Source organism: Sapajus apella, unplaced genomic scaffold (assembly GCF_009761245.1).
Source record: "Sapajus apella isolate SASKATOON/1434 unplaced genomic scaffold, GSC_monkey_1.0 scaffold103, whole genome shotgun sequence".
Taxonomy (NCBI): domain Eukaryota; kingdom Metazoa; phylum Chordata; class Mammalia; order Primates; family Cebidae; genus Sapajus; species Sapajus apella.
Window position 1 is genome coordinate 4,410,480 of NW_022437043.1, and position 20,365 is coordinate 4,430,844.

General features: G+C 39.8%; 1 protein-coding gene across 4 annotated transcripts in view; it reads left to right on the forward strand.

Moving 5' to 3' along the window:
* Positions 1 to 20,365, forward strand: part of JADE3 (jade family PHD finger 3) — a 150,177-nt gene that overhangs the window by 118,532 nt on the left and 11,280 nt on the right. For all 4 annotated transcript variants that reach the window (XM_032258468.1, XM_032258469.1, XM_032258470.1 and 1 more), the window contains 2 exons: positions 4,647 to 4,814; positions 8,961 to 9,077. In XM_032258468.1, coding sequence (XP_032114359.1) covers positions 4,647 to 4,814; positions 8,961 to 9,077 — 285 coding nt within the window. The remainder of the gene's footprint in view (positions 1 to 4,646; positions 4,815 to 8,960; positions 9,078 to 20,365) is intronic.

The following is a 20,365-nucleotide window of genomic DNA, read 5'->3' on the forward strand; positions in this document are numbered from 1 at the left end:
CCTTACCGTAAGTGATTTTTCATTCTTCTGAACCTGTTGTATATTTCATTCATTTTGTTAATTTATCTAGCAAATAGGTACAGTACTCCATAGGCCAGGATTGTGCTGCATGCTGAGGACACAGTCAGTGATGAAGAGGCAGACATGGTCTCTGCCCCCAGGGAGATCATAGTCTGGTGTAAAAAATAAAAGGAAACTGCCAATTTAGCATCATATGCCAAGTGTTTTTATAGATATAAGTCCAAGCTGCTGTGGAAGTGCATTTGTGAGAAATGAGGGTCAGGGACAACTTCCAGGAGGTCACATCCAAGCTGAACCTTAATGTCCAAAAGGAGATGTCAAGTAAACCAGCAACATGTGTTCAGACAGAGAGGAGAACGTGTTGAGACAGCATAGTGAAAGCAGGCAAAGTATATTAGAGGCAACTGAAGACTTCAGAACTGTAAAGTGGCGGAGTAGAGTAGGGAAGGCATGGAGAGTAAGGGTAGAGAGGGATACAAGAGACATGTGTAAAGGACCTTCTTACAAACTAAGGAGCTTCAGTTCTGTCCTATCAACCCCGAAGGATATGATTTGTATTTTAGAAAGATCATCCTGGCTACAAAATGACTAAAATAATTAGAATAGATAACAGCAGATAGAAACCAGGGCTTAAGATTATTTTAATTCCCTGGGCCACCTAACCTAACCCCCTGTATGTAAAAGGTATTCAGAATTATTCTGTGGCCAATTGGGTCTTTTTCTTCATTTACTTTGTCCTTTAACAAAGTGAATTTTGAAAATTTGTCTTCACTTTACCAATTATTGGCATTTATATCACACTTTGAGAGCAGAAAATCTTTACTATCTATGAATTTAAGTATTATATCTCACAATAGAAGCCCACAGTCCCTTCTCTACAATTCCAAAACTATAAAATTCTGAAAAATGCACATTTTTGCTGAAGTTTCACACCAGAACTGATTTGAGGACAATACCAGAACTCACCCAGTATGAGGCCATTTATAGTCCTTATCCATTTTGTGTAAATACTCATATATTTTGTTAGAGAACTATTTTTTTTGAGAACTATTAATTTATTTGGTTATATGGTATTGCCCCTGGTCCCACTGAGGGCTTAGGTCATATACTGTATATACACTTTCCTAAGATCTGAGCAATTCTGGATTTCCTAATTTTTCTTACCCTAGAGGTTTCAGGTAAATGATTGTGGATTTGTAGTAGGCTTAAAAGGAATAGCATAAAGGTCATCTGTATGTATTTCCTATATTTGTCCTTTATAGTTGGGACAGAATATTAAGTAAGTATTCTCAGGTTCTTTAACAATATTAAATGTAGCATAATTATCTCCAAGGCTATTTATTAGGCTTGAAAATGATACTGGTAATGACTATAAATGATACCCCTTTCTCACATAGAAAGAGATGAGATGACAATAACTGACAAGACCTTGCAGAATGTAAACTGGTATGTATTAAAGCTGGGACATTGGTACCATATAAAGTTTCACATAAAAGAGATTCTTCCAAAGTGAGTATATTTACTTGAATTGTAAAGAGATACTTAGCTTAGAGCTCCCTCTGTTGACTGAAAAGTAACAAAATGACTTGGAAGATTTGGTTTATGCCCTAACAGAATGGGGACATGTTGACATCTGAATTTATTAAACATGATTTTTCTTCTTTACTGACACCATATTACATTCAGTGTTTGTTCGTCAGTGACAAAAGTACACTTATGGTCAGTACTTTGGAAGAGATGTGTACATAAGTAGCCTTTAGATTTTAAAAATGAATTTAACATTTTTTCTTTAAACAATGTGGAAGTTAGGACCATTGCAAGTCCTTTTACATGTATCTATGATCTTATGACCATGAGTAAGTCCACAGAAGGTCTCAGTAAATGATGTTCTGCCCAGTAGACTGGACAGGAAGTAAAGGATATTCCAAGAGCTGGCCACTGACCTCTCTTCTGCTAATCTGAAAGAGACTCTATTTTAGGGAGGAAACTTGCTTTTGTTTCCTAGCAAACACTCTGGGCCTCAGAGAAAGAGCTTTGAAGGTTAGAAACCTTGTAAAATGATGCCTTGCTGTTGTGAGAGCAGCCTACTTACAGTCCAGCTTCGGTTCTTGAGCTAAATAAATTTGTTCTATCTAATCACCTACTCAAGCTCAGCATAGGGAGCATTCCAGGTAAATTGATAACAGCTCTACCTCTAGTAAAATCTCACTGAGTTCTGTAGGCCAGGGTTGATTAAAAGAAAATACTAAAATCTCACTGAGGAGAGGAAACACAACAGCAAACGTAGAGAAAAAGAATACATGATGCCCAGGTGCTGTGGCTCACACCTGTAATCCCAGCACTTTGGGAGGCCAAAGGGTGTATCACATGAGCCCAGGATTTTGAGTAGCCTGGACAGTGTGGCAAAACCCCATCTCTACAAAAATTAGCTGGGCGGGGTGGCACATGCCTATGGTCCTAGCTACTCAGGAGGCTAAGGTGGGACGATTGCTTGAGCCCAGGAAGTCGAGGCTGCAGTGAGCCGAGATGATGCCGTGGCATCCAGCCTGGGTGACAGAGCAAAATCCTGTTTCAAAAGAAATAAATGAGAATACATAATGCTGACTATGTACTTGGTGAGGGAAATTGCATGGAGTGGAAGACAGGAGTCAGGCAGTGGGGTAAACACAAGGGGCTGCAGTGACCTGAGCAGGGTTTTTGAAGGGGCCTGGAGTTTGAACCAGGTCTGGAAGGGTGAGAAAGGTCCAGCTATGCTAAGAACAGTTGACCATGTAGAGCAGGGAAACTGCTTAGACACATGGACATGATAATGAGAATGACCAGTTATGGAGAAAAGCAGGAGGCCTGCCTGTCCAAGTCAGAAGCCCTGTGTTTGGGCATAGTACGGTGTGAGATCAGATAGTGAGGCGCAAGAAGCAGCAGGCTTTAAACAAGGAACGAGCAAACTTTTTCTTTAAGGGGCTGTGATAAATATTTCAGACTTTGTAGGCCACATACAGTCTCTGTTACATATTCTACTCTTTACAACCCTTTAAAAATGTGAAAACCATTCTTAGCTTGTTGGCTTTCTAAAACAGACCTTGGAAAACAGCCAACCCCTAGTTTGGGTGGTAGGGGGCAGGTAAAGGTAGAAAGAATATCTAAAAGGTTTGCCTCTTTGCAATGGTATGGATTGTTTTAGGAGGAGAATCTACCAACCAAGTAGAGGAAGGGTTGAAGGTATGAAGGGGGAAAAAGAAAATGTAGAAATTAATCTAGGCATGGCATAATGAGAACTTGAATAGAGCAAGTGGTGGGGATGGAGAGGAAGGTCAGAGTCTTGGGGCCACTGTAGGGAGGATAGCAAGCACCAGGTCAGCAGATGAAAGAAAGTAAGTAATACAAGTCCAGGAATTTGGATCTAGAAGATAGAAAGCATGGTGGTAACATGTAAAGAAGGAGTTTGGAAAAGGAGCAGGTTGTGGGAGGCAGATATTGTAACTGTTATAACTTGAATTCGAACTGAGGGTGAATCTCCTGAGGCAGACAGAAATTTTGAAGCTGCCATATTGAATCAGTTAGTCTCTAAAGGGGTAGAGCAGTAAGGAGGAAATGATGGGCAAAATTGGGGATAGCGAAAAGGGAGTCTAGAATGTTTCCCAAACTAATCTCCAGTCTCTCACAGTAATTCATTTATTCTTCCAACTTCATTCCATAAAGAATTTGAAGCACCTTCCAGAACTCATTATAAATTACTGTGATTAGTGTAATATTCTATTCAAGATACATTCACAAGTCCCTGTTTCTTCAACCCAAGCAAACAATTGCTGCAATTTACTGAGTACTTTTTTTTTTTTTTTTTTTTTTTTTTTGGGGACAGAGTCTTGCTCTGTCACCCAGGCTGGAGTGCAGTGGCGCAATCTTGGCTCACTGCGGCCTCTGCCTCCCAGGTTCAAGCAGTTCTCCTGTCTCAGCCTCCTCAGTAGCTGGGACTACAGGCACACATTGCCACACCCAGCTAATTTTTATATTTTTAGTAGAGACGGGGTTTCACCATATTGGTCAGGTTGGTCTCAAACTCCTGACCTCAGGTAATCTACCCACCTCAGCCTCCCTAAGTGCTGGATTATAGGCGTGAGCCACCATGCCCACCTACTGAGTACTTTTTATGGATCAGGCGCTTAATAGGCTTTTTATAAATGTTAGTTCATTTGCTCCTCAGAAGTTTCATTCTCTTTATTTTCTAACACTTTTTTCTTGATCACAACAAGGTATGACTTTTAGGAAATGTTCAATAAGTGTTTGACTAATTATAATACATAGTCATTGAAGAAGCTTTAGAACACAGACCAAAAAATGCTGTAATCACAACACTCAGATAAGAGTTGGGCTTACCATTGGCTGTATCTCCTAGTCTTGTTTTATCATCCTTAAAGTCAGTTCTCATGGACAGACATGCTGATCTTAGGACAGATGCTGGAAGTTGCTTTTTGAGTATTTTTAAATTAATACTGGATGTAAGCTTGTTCAGCTTTATTTGCCTTTCTCCCAAAAGCAGAGGATACTCTGTGACTTTGTATCAGAACAGATATCAACCCTAGTGAGAAGGTGCTGACCATTCTCCCCTCTCCTCCTCATACCTCCAGGCCTGCTATGGCATCCTCAAGGTCCCAGAAGGCAGCTGGCTTTGTCGCTCCTGTGTCCTGGGCATTTATCCGCAGTGTGTGTTATGTCCAAAGAAAGGTGGAGCCATGAAGACCACCAGGACAGGGACTAAATGGGCTCATGTCAGCTGTGCCCTGTGGATCCCAGAGGTAAGAATTCATCCAGGCCCGTGAGGCCATTTCCTCCACAGTGTCCCTGTTCCCCACAACATTCAGACTGACTCAGGCTTAGTATGGAGATGCTTCATGCTTGTGCATGTTTCTGAAGTAATAGTGCTTCCACTTGAGCTACCTCAGATCCTACTTGGATGCATACGTGTATATAAGCCCATGCTGATTAATATATATAGGTGGTATTCCCAGTGGTATTTGAGATAATACCCAAATATATATGTGATATTTAGGTATATCATGTATAAATTGATAAATTTGTACAAGAGGAGAGATCAGGGTGTGAGCAGCAAAAATTTTTAAGTTAAAACTTAAGATACCAAATTTTGAGTGTAGAGTTTTGTGATATTTTACACATGTATATATCTGTAACCACAACTCAGACCAAAACATGTAATATCCTAGAAATAGACATAAAGCACCCCAGAAAGATCCTCTATAGCCACTTTCCAGTCTCTGTCCCCAAGAACAACCACCATTTTTATCTATATCACGATAGATTAGTTTTGTCTGGTTTTAAACTTCATACAATATATACTCTTTTCAGTCTGGCTAACATTCCATGTTGTGGTGTATATCAATAGTTCATTCCTTTCTGTTGCTAGTATTCTGTTGTATGGGTATACTCTGATTTATTCATTTTCTTTTGATGGGCATTTGGGTTGTTCCGGGTTTAGGCTATTACAAATAAAGTGAGCAATAGCTCTTTATCTACTGTGATAGATGCCCTTTACTTTTTGAAGCTCTTTTCGGGGCTTAGACTCAACATCTACCTAAGCTCTTCTTTATGCAAAATTCGATTTCTCATTATCTAGCCTCGTCCTTCAGTTGCTGGTATTTCCTGAGTGCTGCGTGTACACTAACTTAATTAAAACAGGGCTTCCAGACATTTCTTCTTCTTATGGCTGCCTTTTTTTTTTTTTCTTCAGCTGTGTGAATATCCCACTCGTACCCTCTCTCCCCAACCACTATCTAAGCCAGCAAATTTGTTAGACAGCTTAACTACATGACAAGAGAGACTGCAGAATCTAGTTAATGGGGAGCTGATGTTGTATCAGTAACTCATTCTCCTTTAAGATTTTCCTGTCTTTAATCTTGTTAATATTGGTTCCAGGGGAGTTACTGTCTAATAAAGAAGCTCACAGAGTTACACTAAAAGTCCCATATATATACTCTTGTATTCTTATGGCTATAGACATCAGTATTTTTTAAAAATTTTAGATAGCTTTTTTTCTCACTAAGAACATCTAGACATAAAATAAACTCAGGTTTCTGACTTGAGAATGACTGTTTTCTAGCAGCAAATCCCCTCGCTACTAGAGTAGGCTCTCTCAGCTTATAAAAGTCCAGAACATGACTAAGGAAGAGCTCTTTAAAAATAAAATAAGCTTTCTCAGTTATTGACACTGTCTTGTGGTTTCTAGTTTTTGGTTTCCAGTGTCTTCTGGACTATTCAAGATCTCTCTGTTAGTTTCCTGATGTGGGCAGAACCGGTACTAGTTTGGCATTGGCATCCTTATTTGAGAGTTCTTCACCTTTTAAAGCTGTATCTCTCTTAGAAACTCATTTATATATTTGGGAGGGGGGAATGAAAATACTTTTTACCAGCAGTTGCTTGACCCCTTATTTTCACGTGAAAAAGAATGTTTCCATCTTTTTTTAAAAAAACATCCTTTTCTGCTGGGTGTAGTGGCTCACACCTATAATTCCAGCACTTTGGTAGGTCAAAGCGGGCAGATCACTTGAGTCCAAGAGTTTGAGAACAGCCTGGGCAACATGGCAAAAACCCATCTCTACTACAAATACAAAAAATTAGCCAGGTGTGGTGGTGCATGCCTGTAGTCCCAGATACCTTAGGGGGGACTGAGGCAGGAGGATCGCTTGAGCCTGGGAGGTTGAGGCTGCAGTGAGCCCTGATCATGCCACTGCACTCTAGCCTAGGTGACAGAGTGAGACCCTGTTTCAAAAAGGAAAACAAAAAGAAGCATCCCATTCTTTTCAACAGTCTCCCAAGGACTAATTTCACTTTGAAGCTACTTTGGCTGAGGGAATAGGGTAAGCTCATGATAGTTACGTGGTTTTAAAAGACTTTGGTTTTAAAATGTCATTCTCATCCTTTCTACTTACATTCTGCAGTCTCCTCATTACATAAATGTACTGTTTTCCAACAATATTATGCTTCTTTAGTAAACCATATGGAAAGACTAGTCACTGCCTCTGTTTTTCATCCTTAGTTGATTAAATGAAACAACAAGGCATGTAGCACCATCTCTTAACATGACAGATGCTAGATTTTGTGAATTTTAGTTACTTCTTTTAGTAGCTTTCTTTCGTTCCTAAGTAAAAGTGTAGCTATCTTTGATTCATTAAGGTAACCTTGGCTGGGCGCAGTGGCTCATGCCTGTAATCCCAGTACTTTGGGAGGCCAAGGCAGGAGGATCACTTGAGGCCAGGAGTTCAAGACCAGCCTGGGGTAACATAGCAAGACCTGGTCTCTACAAAAAAAAATTAATTTTTAATTTTTGTGGGTACATATTAGGTGTATATATTTATGGAATGCATGAGATTTTGATACAGGCATGTAATAAATAATAATGATGTTGTGGAACATGGGGTATTCATCCCCTCAAGCATTTATCCTTTTCGTGTTACAAACAATCCATTTATACTCTTGTAGTTATTTTCATATGTACAATTAAGTTATTTTGGGCCAGGCATGGTGGCTCATGCCTGTAATCCCAGCAGTTTGGGAGACCGAGGAGGGTGGATCACAAGGTCAAAAGATCGAGACCATCCGGGTCAACATGGTGAAACCCCATCTCTACTAAAAATATAAAAATTAGCTAGGCGTGGTGGCGTGCACCTATAGTCCCTGCTACTTGGGAGGCTGAGACAGGAGAATCACTGGAACCCAGGAGGTGGAGGTTGCAGTGAGCTAAGATTGCACCATTGCACTCCAGCCTGGGCAACAAGAGCGAAACTCTGTCTCAAAAAAAAAAAAAGCTGTTTTGACTATAGTCACCCTGTTGTGCTATCAAATAGTAGGTCTTATTCATTCATTCCAACTATCCTTTTTGTACCCATTAATCCTCACCACCTCCCTCTCATGTCCCCCACTACCCTTCCCACCCTCTTCTAACCATCCTCCTAGTGTCTATCTCCATGAGTTCAGTTGTTTTTATTTTCAGATCCCACAAATAAATGACAATATGCAATGTATATCTTTCTGTGCCTGGCTTATTTCACTTGATGTAATGACCTCTAGTTCTATCCATGTTGTTGGAAATGACAGGATTTCATTCTTTTTTATGGCTGAATAGTACTCCATTGTATATATGTACCATATTTCTTTATCCATTCTTCTGTTGGTGGACACTTAGGTTATTTCCAAATCTTGACTATCATGAACATTGCTGCAGAAAATATGGGAGTACAGATATCTCTTTGATATACTGATTTCCTTTCTTTTGGGTACATACCCAGCAGTGGGATTGCTAGGTAATATGGTAGCTCTATTTTTTGTTTTTTTGCGAAACCTCCAAACTGGTCTGCATAGTGGTTGTACTAATTTACATTCCCACCAACAGTGTATAAGTGTTTCCTTTTCTTCACAGTGTATGAGAGTTCTCTTTTCTCCACTCCTTATCAGCATTTGTTATTGCCTGTTACTTGGATAAAAACCAAAAAGAATTTTTTTTAAATTAGCCAGGTGTGGTAGAAGCTGTGCTGGGAAGATCACTTGAACCCAGGAGTTCAAGGCTGTAGTAGGTCATGATTGCACCACTGAACTCTAGACTGAGTGACAGAGGGAGACCTTGTCTCTTTAAAAAAAAAAAAAAGAAAAGGAAAAGGTAACCATGCCTAGTCTATACTCCTGCTCTCTCATCCCAAGTCTATACTCCTGCTCTCTCATCCCATACGTGAATTATTTATATTACTGGAAATGAGTGAAGGACTGAGCAATGGAAATGAGTTTTGTTTATTCTTGATTCCATATTAATCTTAAGACATGTGACTTATCTCATTGTTTGATGTTCTTAGCTTTATGTAACATCACTTATGGTTTGTGAAAGGTACTTCTGGGATGCCTCGGTACTTTGCCTTATGGTGGTATTTTATTTATAGGTCAGCATTGCTTGTCCTGAGAGGATGGAACCAATCACAAAGATATCCCACATCCCACCCAGTCGGTGGGCCTTAGTTTGCAACTTGTGCAAGTTGAAGACAGGGGCTTGTATTCAGGTAAGTCCCCATGAGAAGTGGTAGAGTGAACTAACACCAAATTGGCTGGACTCACCCTCCCAGTGAGAGTATTTTGTTAACTGAAAGGTCACTCAGAAGATTGCCCACTCACTCTTAGGGCTCTGCCATTGTACGGACTATTTCTGGAAATCCCTTTTTTGGATGTTGCCTCTGGACCATTCAGCTTATTCTTTTCAGTATTCGTAGTAATAGTTTATCTTCATCCTTTGCTGTAAGAGCTGATGAAATGAGTTCCGAAGCTAGACGATACCATCCTGGGAGGAAATAGGCTGTAATTCTCAAACAACGAGGCCCATGTTCTTTTTTTTTTTTTTTAATTTCAAATTTTATTTTCAATTTGGGGGGTACATGTACAGATTTATTACATGGGTATATTGCATGATGCTGAGGTTTGAAGTACATTTGGTCTTATCACTAATGTAGTGAGCATAGTAAGTGTAAGTGAGAACATGTGGTATTTGGTTATCTGTTTCTGAATTAATTTGCTTAGAATAATGGCCTCCAGCTGTGCCCATGTTGCTGCAGAAGACATGATTTCTTTTTTGTTTTTTTCCTTCTCTTTCCAACTTTTATTTTCTGTTTAAGGGTACATGCGCAGGTTTGTTACATGGGTAGATTGTGTGTTGCAGAGGTTTGGTGTACAGATAACTTTCTCACCCAGGTAATCGGCATCACACCCAACAGGTGGTTTTCAATTCTTGCCCTCAAGTAGGTCCCAATGTCTGTTGTTCCCTTCTTTGTGTCCATGTCTACTCAATGCTTACTTCACTTATAAGTGAGAACATGTGGTATTTGGTTTTCTGCAATTAGGAGAAATGTGGATGGGATTGGGAATGGCCAGTTACCTCCAGCAAAGGCACAAAGGTTGCATTCTCATTCCACGTTATTTCTCCTTTTATCCCAAATGTAGTAAGATCACTCTGCAGGCAAGAGGGATGGAAAGGCTGACCTTTCACCTCTGAGACCTCCTGCATGTGAACTGCAAGCTGGTTGGAGTTAGATTTGCCTGCCGACCTTCTTCGGCGAAGAGGGGACGTATCATTACGTAGTGCAGGGGTCCCCACTCCCAGGCCATAGACAGGTACTGGTCCGTGACCTGTTAGGAACCAGGCTGCACAGCAGGAGGTAAGCGGCAAGCAAGCAAGCATTACCTCCTGAGCTCCGCCTCCTGTCAGATTATCGGTGGCATTAGATTCTCGTAGGGGCATGAACCCTGTTATGAACTGCACATGTGAGGGATCTAGGTTGAGCACTCCTTATGAGAATTTAATGCCTGATGGTCTGTCACTGTCTCCCATCACCCCCAGATGGGACCATCTAGTTGCAGGAAAACAATCTCAGGGCTCCTACTGATTCTACATTATGGTGAGTTGTATAATTAATTATATATTACAGTGTAATAATAGAAATAAAGTGTACAATAAATGTAATGTGCTTGAATCATCCCAAAACCATCTCTCCCCAGTCCATGGAAAAATTGTCTTTCACAAAACTGGTTCCTGGTACCAAAAAGGTTGGGGACCAATGGCTTAGGACCAATGACTCTAGGCGCTTCGTGAGATTTCTTCTGGCCTGGCATGACAATGTTTTCCAGGCTTATCGTGTGGATTTCTTGCTCCAGACCTGAGATTAGCTATTCCTCCAAGGAATCCAGGGTCTTTTACTGGGAAGTTGTAATTGAAGAACACAATCTGGACCCCTAACGGCTCTTTTAATTTTTTGAATTTTTTTTTTTTTTTTTTTTGAGACGGAGTCTTGCTCTGTCTCCAGGCTGGAGTGCAGTGGTGTGACCTCAGCTCACTGCGACCTCCGCCTCCTGGGTTCAAGCAATTCTCCTGCCTCAACCTCCCAAGTAGCTGGAACTACAGGTGTGCACCACCATGCCCAGCTTTTTTTTGTATTTTTAGTAGAGACAGCGTTTCACCATGTTGGCCAGGATGGTCTCAATCTCTTGACCTCGTGATCCACCCACCTCGGCTTCCCAAAGTGCTGGGATTACAGGTGTAAGCCACTGCACCTGGCCTAAATTCATTCTTATATCTGACAGAATTGGATACTTCCCCCTTTTTTTTAACCTTTTTTGGATGATTTTATTTATTTTAATTATGGCACTTTAACAATCATAGAGGAAAAATATTTAAAGGAAAACCCTTTCCATGGGGACTACTACCCTAGGACATTGCCTTTGTGTTTTTATCTAAGCTCTCTCCTGGTTGCTGCCCATTTGTGAGTCCCTTGAGGGCCAAGATTGTGCCTCATTCTTCTGTGAATTTCCCTGGCACGAAGTAGAGTGCCTGCCCATTCTTAGTGCTTAATTAGGGTTTATTGAATAAATACATTAATATTTTACTGTACTATGGATTCATTTGTGATATGCATTTCCCCCTCTAAAAATAAGATATTTTTCATTTTTCAGTTATTATTTGGTCATTTTATAGTAGCACATTGGATTTATATCCAGTAACTTACTTATTTTCTTTATTGTGGTCCCTGCAGTTTTTCCCTATTTTTGCTTTTATTTTGTTTTTGTTTTAGGACAGGGTCTCACTCTGTCACCTAGGCTGGAGTGAAGTGGCACAGTCATAGCTCATTGCAGCTTTGAACTCTTGGGTTCAAACGATCCTCCCGAGTAGCTGAGACCACAGGTGCATACCACTACACCTGTCTAATTTTTAAAGTTTTTTTGTAGAGACAGGATTTCACTGTGTTGCCCAGGCTGGTCTCAAACTCCTGGCCTCAAATGATCCTCCTGCCTTGGCCTTCCAATTCAAAGTGCTGGGATTACAGGCATGAGCCACTGTGCTTTCTTTTTTTTTGTCACTCATGCTAGAGTGCAGTGGTGTGAGATCAGAGCTCACTATAACCTTAGCAGTCCTTCCACCTCAGTCTCCCAAATAGCTAGGTCTATAGGCACACGCCACCATGCCTGGCTAATTTTTTTTGTTTTGTAGAGGTAGGGTCTTGCTATGTTGCCCAGGCTTATTTTTTTCTACATTAGTTAGTAATTGGCAATAAGACTTTGGTGAGAGAAAATATTGGTCTTGACCTTAACAGACCTGGATTTGCATTACAGCCCTGAATTACCACATTCTGCCTCTATTATGGTTATTTATCTGTCAGTTTTATCTGCCCCAGTAGACTGCAAGCTTAGACTTTCATCCTCAGATCCTCCACACCTGTGCATGGTAGACAAATAAATAAATATTAAATTGATAAACGGATAGATGAACAGATTGAGAGATGAAACATTCTGATGTAAGTTTCTCATTTGCAGAGCAATGGTTCTTATTTTCATTACTTGAGTTCAGGTTCTTTATTTTATAAAGCTTTTACCAAATTGATACTTAAAATTTTGATTATAAGGAATTTCATTACAGAGACCCCTCTCCTTGAGGCAAGGGGAGGGAAAAGTAGAAAGGACTTTGTCATGTGGCTTGGGTGCCAGCTCAGCCACAGTAGAAGAAAGTATCAGATAGATTCCTAAGGTTCTTGATTCCAGGTCTTGGCTCCTAGATAGCATCTCTGGGCCCACCCAGGGCCAGGAGGAATTTGCCACCCTGAAAGGAAGGACTCAAGCCTTGCTGTATTTGCCACCTACTGATTATAGAGCCCTTGGGACTTGAATGAATGTAAGTAGTAGCCAGGCAGTGATCACTGCAGGCCTTGGGTAAGACCCAATGATTTGCTGGCTTTAGGTCTGACTAGGTGCAGTCCCAGTGGTAGGGGCCATAGGGGTGCTTGTATTAGCCCTCCTCCATCTCCAGGCAACTCAGCACAGAGAAAGAGACTTCATTTGTTTAGAGGGAAATAAGGGAAAAGAACAAGAGTCTCTGCCTGTTAATCCAGGGAGTTCTTCCAAATCTTACCCAATAACACCAAGGCAGTGCATCTACGATTCAGCAAGAGCCATGGCATTACCAGGCTTGGGGTACCTTCTAAAGCAAGTATGGTCGTAGTGACCAAAGACTTAGATCACAATTCAAGTCCCTCTGAATACCTGGAAAGTCTTCTGAAGAAGGATGGATACAAACAAGCACAGACTGCAAAGACCACAATAAATGCCTAACTCTTCAGTGCCCAGACACTGTCACATGCATCAAGACTATCTAGGAAAACATGACCTCACAAAATGAACTAAATAAGGCAACAGTGATTAATCCTGGAGAGACCTTTCAGATGGAAAATTCAAAGTAGCTATTTTAAGGAAGTTCAGCAAAATCCAAGATAGCACAGAGAAGGAATTCAGAATCCCATCAGATAAATTTAACAAAGGCATTGAAATAATGGCAAAGAATCAAGCAGAAATTCTGGAGCTGAAAAATGCAATTGACAGACCAAAGAATACACCAGAGCCTCTTAACAGCAGACTTAAGCAGAAGAATTAGTGAGCCTCAAGACAAGCTATTTGAAAATGCACAGTGAGTGGAAACAAAAGGAAAAGGAATGAAGCATGCCTACAGGATCTAGAAAATAGCCTCAGAAGGGCAAATCTAAGAATTATTGGCCTTAAAGAGGAGGTAGAGAGATCAAGGTAGAAAGTTTATTCAAAGGGATAATAACAGAGAACTTCCCAAATATAGAGAAACATATATCAATATTCAAGTAAAAGAAGGTTATAAAACATCAACCATGTTTAGCTGAAATAAGACTACCTCAAGACATTTAATAATCAAACTCCCAAAGCTTAAGGTTAAAGAAAGGACCCTAGGCCAGGCATGGTGGCTCATGCCTGTAATCTCAGCATTTTAGCAGGCTGAAGTGGGCAGATCACTTGAGGTCAGAAGTTTGAGACCAGCCTGACCAATACTGATGAAACTCTGTTTCTACTAAAAATTCAAAAATTAGCCGAGCATGGTGGCATGCGCCTATAATCCCAGCTACTTGGGAGGCTGAGGCAGGAGAATCACTTGAACATGGGAGGCAGAGGTTGCAGTGAGCCAAGATCATGCCATTGCACTCCAGCCTAGGCAACAAGAGCAAAACTTGGTTTAAAGGGACCCTAAAAACAGCAAGAGAAAAAGAAACAAATAACATACAATGGATCTCCAATACATCTGGCAGCAGGCTTTTCAGTGGAAACCTTACAGGCCAGGAGAGTGGAATGGCATATTAAAAGTGTTGAAGGAGAAAAACTTTTTTCCTAGAATAGCATATGCGGTGAATATGTTGTTCAAATATGAAAGAGAAATAAAGACTTTCCCAAATAAACAAAAGCTGAGGGATTTCATCAACACCAGATCTGTCCTACAAAAAATGTTAAAGGGAGTTCTTCAGTCTTGAAAGAAAAGGACGTTAATGGCAATAAGAAATTATCTGAAGGTACAAAACTCACTGGTAATAGTACACAGGAAAAACATAGAATATTCTTATTGTGGTATAAAAACTACTCCCACCTTGAATAGAAAGACAAAAAGATGAGCCAATCAAAAATAATAACTAGAACAACTTTTGAAGACATGGACAGTATAATAAGATATAAGTAGAAACAACAAAAAGTTAAGCAAGGGAATGAATTTGAAGTGTAGAGTTTTTGTTTTCTCCTTGCTTCTTTGTTAATTTGTTTATGTAATCAGTATTAAGCTGTCATCAGTTTAAAATAATGGGTTATAAGATATTATTTGCAAGGCCCGTGGTACACCTCAAATCAAAAACATAAAACAGATACACACAAAAATAAAAAGCCAGAAGTTAAGATATACCACCTGAGAAAATCACCTTCACTAAAAGCAAGACAAGAACGAAAGACGGAAGGAAGAAAAGACCACAAGACAACCAGAAAACAAATAAAATGGCAGGAATAAGTCCTTACTTTATCAATAATATTGACTGCAAATGGATAAAACTCTCCAATCAAAAGATACAGAGTGAAAAAAAAAACAACAAAATTGTGTAATGAGAAGACTGAAAAAAAAAAGACACAGAGTGGCTGAATCAATACAAAAACAAGGCCCAGTTATCTGTTGCTTATAGGAAACACGCTTTACTGTAAAGACACACATAGGCTGAAAATAAAGCGATGGAAAAAGATATTCCATGCAAATAGAAATGAAAAAGCAGAAGTAGCTATACTTACATCAGACAAAATAGATTTCAAGACAAAAACTATAAAAAGAGACAAAAAGATCATTATATATTGATAAAGCGTTCAGTTCAGCAAGAGCATAGAACAGTTGTAAATAGATATACACCCAATTCTGGAGCACCCAGAAATATAAAGCAAATATTATTAGAGAGAGAGAGAGAACCCAATGAAATAATAGAGACTTTAATACCTTGCTTTCAGCATTGGACAAATCATCCAGATAAAAAATGAAGTATCAGATTTAATCTGTACTACAGACCAAATCAACATAATAGATATTTATAGAACATTTTATCTAACAGCTGCAGAATACACATTCTTCTACTCAGCACATGGAGTATTCTCAAGGATAGATCATATGTCAGGTGCCAAAACAAGTCTTAAAATAATTCAGAAAAATTGAAATCATCAGTTATCTTCTCTGGCCACAGTGGAATAAAACTAGAAATCAGCAACAAGAAGAATTGGAGACTATACAGACACTTGGAAATTAAACAGCATGCTCCTGAACAACCAGTAGGTCAGTGAAGGAATTAAGAAGAAAATTTCAAAATGTCTTGAAACAAAAAAAAAGGGGGAGGGGGGGGACACAACATACCAAAACCTATGGGATATAGCAAAAGCAATACTAAGAGGAAAGTTTATAACAATAAGCATGTATATCAAAAAAGTAGAAAATCCTCAAACCTAATGATGCATCTTAAAGAACCAGAAAAACAAGTAAACTTAACCCTAGATTAATAGAAGAAAAGAAATATAAAGATCAGAGCAGAAATAAGTGTAGTTGAAATGGAAAAAAACAAAGATCAACAAAACAAAACGTTGGTTTTTTGAAAAGACAAAATCACCAAACCTTTAGCCCAGCTCACTGAGAAAAAGAGAGAAAACCCAAATAAATAAAATCAGAGATGAAAAAGGAGACATTACTACTGATACTGCAGAAATTCAAAGGATCGTTAGAGGCTACTATGAACAACTATATGCCAACAAATTGGAAAACCTCGAAGAAACAAATTCCTAGATACATACAACCTACCAAGATTGAACCATGATGAAACTTAAAATCTGAATGGGCCAGTAACAGATAGTGAAATGGAAGCCATTGTAAATAAAATCTACCTGCAAAGAAAATACTGGGACCTATTGGCTTTACTGCTGAATTTTATAAAACATTTAAAGAACTAGTACCAATCTTACTCAAACTATTCCAAAAAAAATAGAAGGGAATACTTTTAAACTCACTCTACAAAGCCAGTATTGCCCTGATACCAAAACCAGACAAAGACACATCAAAAAAAGAAAACTACAGGCCAGTGTTCTGGATGAACATTGATGCAGAAATCCTCAACAAAGTACTAGCACACCAAATTCAACAGCACTTTAAAAATATCATTCACTGTGACCACTTTTTTGAGGGTTTTTATCAGGGAAGGATGTTGAATTTTATCAAATGCTTTTTCAATATCAATTGAAGCAATCATACGGTTTTTGTCCTTCATCCTGAAGATACGATTTTTCACACTGATTGATTCGTGCATGTTGAGCCATCCTTGCATACCTAGGATAAATCCCACTTGGTCATGATGAATGATTGTTTTAAAATAACTAAAAGGGTATAATTGGATTGTTTGTAACACAAGGAAAGGATAAATGCTTGAGGGCTTGAGGTGTGGGATGGAAATTGAATAAGATAGAATGGTTGGCATAAAAATCTTGAAAAAGAACACCAGAGACTTTAGGAATTAAGACATATCATTCCTCTTTGAAAAAACTTTGGGTTGGATGCCGTGGCTCATGCCTAAAATCCCAGTGCTTTGGGGGGCCAAGGCAAGAGGATTGTTTAAAGCCAGAAGTTCAATATCAGCCTGGGCACAGAAACTCTTCTTACGTATGTGGATTTGTAAAAGGTAGCATTTTCCCTCTAGTGAAAGCATTTGAAAAATTATTTTTTCTATAATTCCTGAAGAATACGTAGAAAATTATTTTCCCCCCTTTAAAAGTAAATAAGCCACAGTGAGATACCATTTCATACCTGCTAGGGTGGCAGTAATAAGAAAGGCAAACAATCAAGGATGTGGAAAAATTGGAACCCTCATGCATTGCTGGTGGGAGTAAAAATGATGCAGCTGCTATGAAAAAAGTTTGTCAGTTTCTCAAAATGTTAAACATAGAGTTACCTTATAAACCAGTAATTCTACTCCTAAGTGTATACCTGCAGTTTAAGAGATCACTAAGACCATTCTCAGGTTCAGTAATTCACTAGAAGGACTGACAGAACTCAGATGAACAATTATACTCACAGTTGTAGTTTATTACAGTGAAAAGATACAGATTTAAAATTAGCCAAGGAAAGAGGTGCATAAGGCCTGGTCCAGGAGAGATCTGTAATGCAGCTTCCAGTTACCCTGCCAGTGGAGTTGTGCAGACAGTGCTTACTCCTCCCAGCAACAATGTGTAATACACACAGAGTATTGCCAGCCAGGAAAGCTCACCTTTGGTGTTCAGCGATTTTATTGAGAGGTGGCCATGTAGGCATTGCTCACCATCCACATGGCTGACCTTACTCACCAGTCCCTCCAGAGGTGAAAGTCTTTACCATAAATCACATCATTAGCATAGACTATCTCACTTGGCCCAAGGACCCAAGGTAAACAAGGACACTCTTATCAGGCAGGACATTCCAGGGGCTTAAGGTTCCTTCTAAGGCACTGCAGACAAACAGCCAGACCTTTCTTTAGACAAGGTTATCCTTTACTGCACAATACCAGAGAGAAATAAAAACGTATATTCACACAAAAATTGCTGCATGAATTTTCATAGCAGCATTATTTCATAACAGGCAAAAAGTTAAAGCAACCCAAATGTTCATCAACTTGATGAAATGGGGTATATCCATGCAATTATTTTTTTGGCCATAAAAAGGAATGAAGTTCTAATACATGATACAACATAGATGAACCTGAAGAACACGCTAAGTGAAAGAAGCTAGACTCACACAGCCACATATTGTTATTATTCCACTTATATGAAATGTCCAGAATGGGCACATTCATAGAGACAGAAAGTAGATTACCAACTCCACATTGATAGAGACAGAAAGTAGATTACCAACTCCAGCCCCAACCTGGAGTTGGTAACAGGGAGTAACTACAAATGGACACAAGATTTGGGTGAGGGGTGATGAAAATGTCCTGAAATTAGGTAGTGGCAGTGGTTGCATGGCTGTAAATATACTGAAAACCATTGAAATGTACACATTAAACTGGTGAACTATGGTATATAAAATATATCTTAGTAAAGCTGTTTGTCATTTCAGTGAATGAATATAATGACCATGCTGTAATGCATGTAATAAAGTGTTTAAAGACACATGTATAAAAGATGCATTGTACAAGTGCTATTTGCTTGCCATAGTGAGAACAGTGCTATCTCAATTTTTTTATTTTAAATTTGTAAATGTAAAAATATATTTTTAAATGGGCATAATAAAACCTCTCCATCACCTTCTGTGGTTACAGTAGAAATAAGTGAGATGTATGCAGAGGCGTTTTGTTTAATAGAATGTGCCAGACATATGTTTTAGAAAAAAAGCAAATAGTATCTGACTGGCTCCTTTCTTCTTCTCCTTTCCTTTCCTTTCCTTTTTCCTTTTCCTTTTTTTTCCTTTCCTACTCCTATTGCCCAGCCTTGAATGCTGGAGTGCAGTGGCACGATCAGGGCTCACTGCAGCTTCAACTTCCCGGGCTTCCACCTCAGCATCCCTAGTAGCCAGCACTATAGGTGTGTGCCACCACACCCAGCTAATTTTTGTATTTTTTGTAGAGACAGCATTTTGTCATGTTGCCCAGGCTGGTCTTGAGCTCCTGGACTCCAGCAATCCTTGTGCCTTGGCCTTCCAAATGCTGGGATTATAGGCATGAGCCACTGCACCTTGCTCTTTTTTTTTTTTTTTTTCTTTGAGACAAAGTCTCCAACTGTCGCCCAGGCTGGAGTGCAATGGTGTGATCTCAGCTCACTGCAACCTCCACCTCCCAGGTTCATGCGATTCTCCTGCCTCAGCCTCCCAAATAGCTGGGATTACAGGCACACATCATCACACCCAGTTAATTTTTTGTATTTTTAGTAGAGACGGGGTTTCACCATGTTGGCCAGGCTGGTCTCAAACTCCTAACCTTGTGATCCACCTGCCTCCCCTTCCCAAAGTGCTGGGATTACAGGCATGAGCCACCTCACCTCTCCCAGCCTTTTTTGTTTGTTTGTTTGAGAGGGAGTCTTGCCCTGTCACTCAGGCTGGAGTGCAGTGGTGCAATCTCAACTCACTGCAACCTCCACCTCCCAGGTTCAAGCAATTCTCCTGCCTCAGCCTCCTGAGTAGCTGGGATTACAGGTTCGTGTCACCATGCCTGGCTAATTTTCTGTATCTTTAGTAGAGACAGGGTCTCACCATGTTGGCCAGGCTGGTCTCAAACTCCTGACCTTGTGATCCACCTGCCTCCACTTCCCAATGTGCTGGGATTACAGGTGTGAGCCACTGCACCCAGTCCTCTTCTTCTTTCCTTTAGTGGTAATATTACTTTATGGTTTTTGTTGTTTTGCAGTCTAGGTGATCTTTAGTAAAACTGTATCTTTTTTTTTTTTTTTTTTGGAGACAGGGTCTCTTGTCACCCAGGCTGGAGTGCAGTGGCACAATCGTGGTTCCCTATAGCCTCGACCTCCTGAGCTCAAGCGATCCTCCCACCTCAGCCACCCGAGAACTACAGGCTTGTGCCACCATACTCTGTTAATTTTTTTATTTTAGTAGAGACAAGGTCTCATTATGTTACTCAGGCTGGTCTCAAACTTCTGAGCTCAAGCGATCTTCTCACCTCAGCCTCCCAAAGTGCCGGGATTGCAGGTGTGAGCCACCATGCCCAGCCCAAGTTTTATCTTTTAAATTGCAATTTTTATTAACACATTGTAATTGTACATATTTGTGGGGGTAGAATTTGATGTCTTTATGTTATATAGTCAAATCAGGATATTTAGCATATTCATCTCATGCATTTATCATTTCTTTATGGTGAGAACAATCAAAAGCCTCTCTTCCAGTTATTTTATAAAATATAATACCCTTCTGTTAACTATCGTCACCCTGTGCAATAGAACACCAGAACTTATTCCTCCCAATTATAACTTGGTACCCATT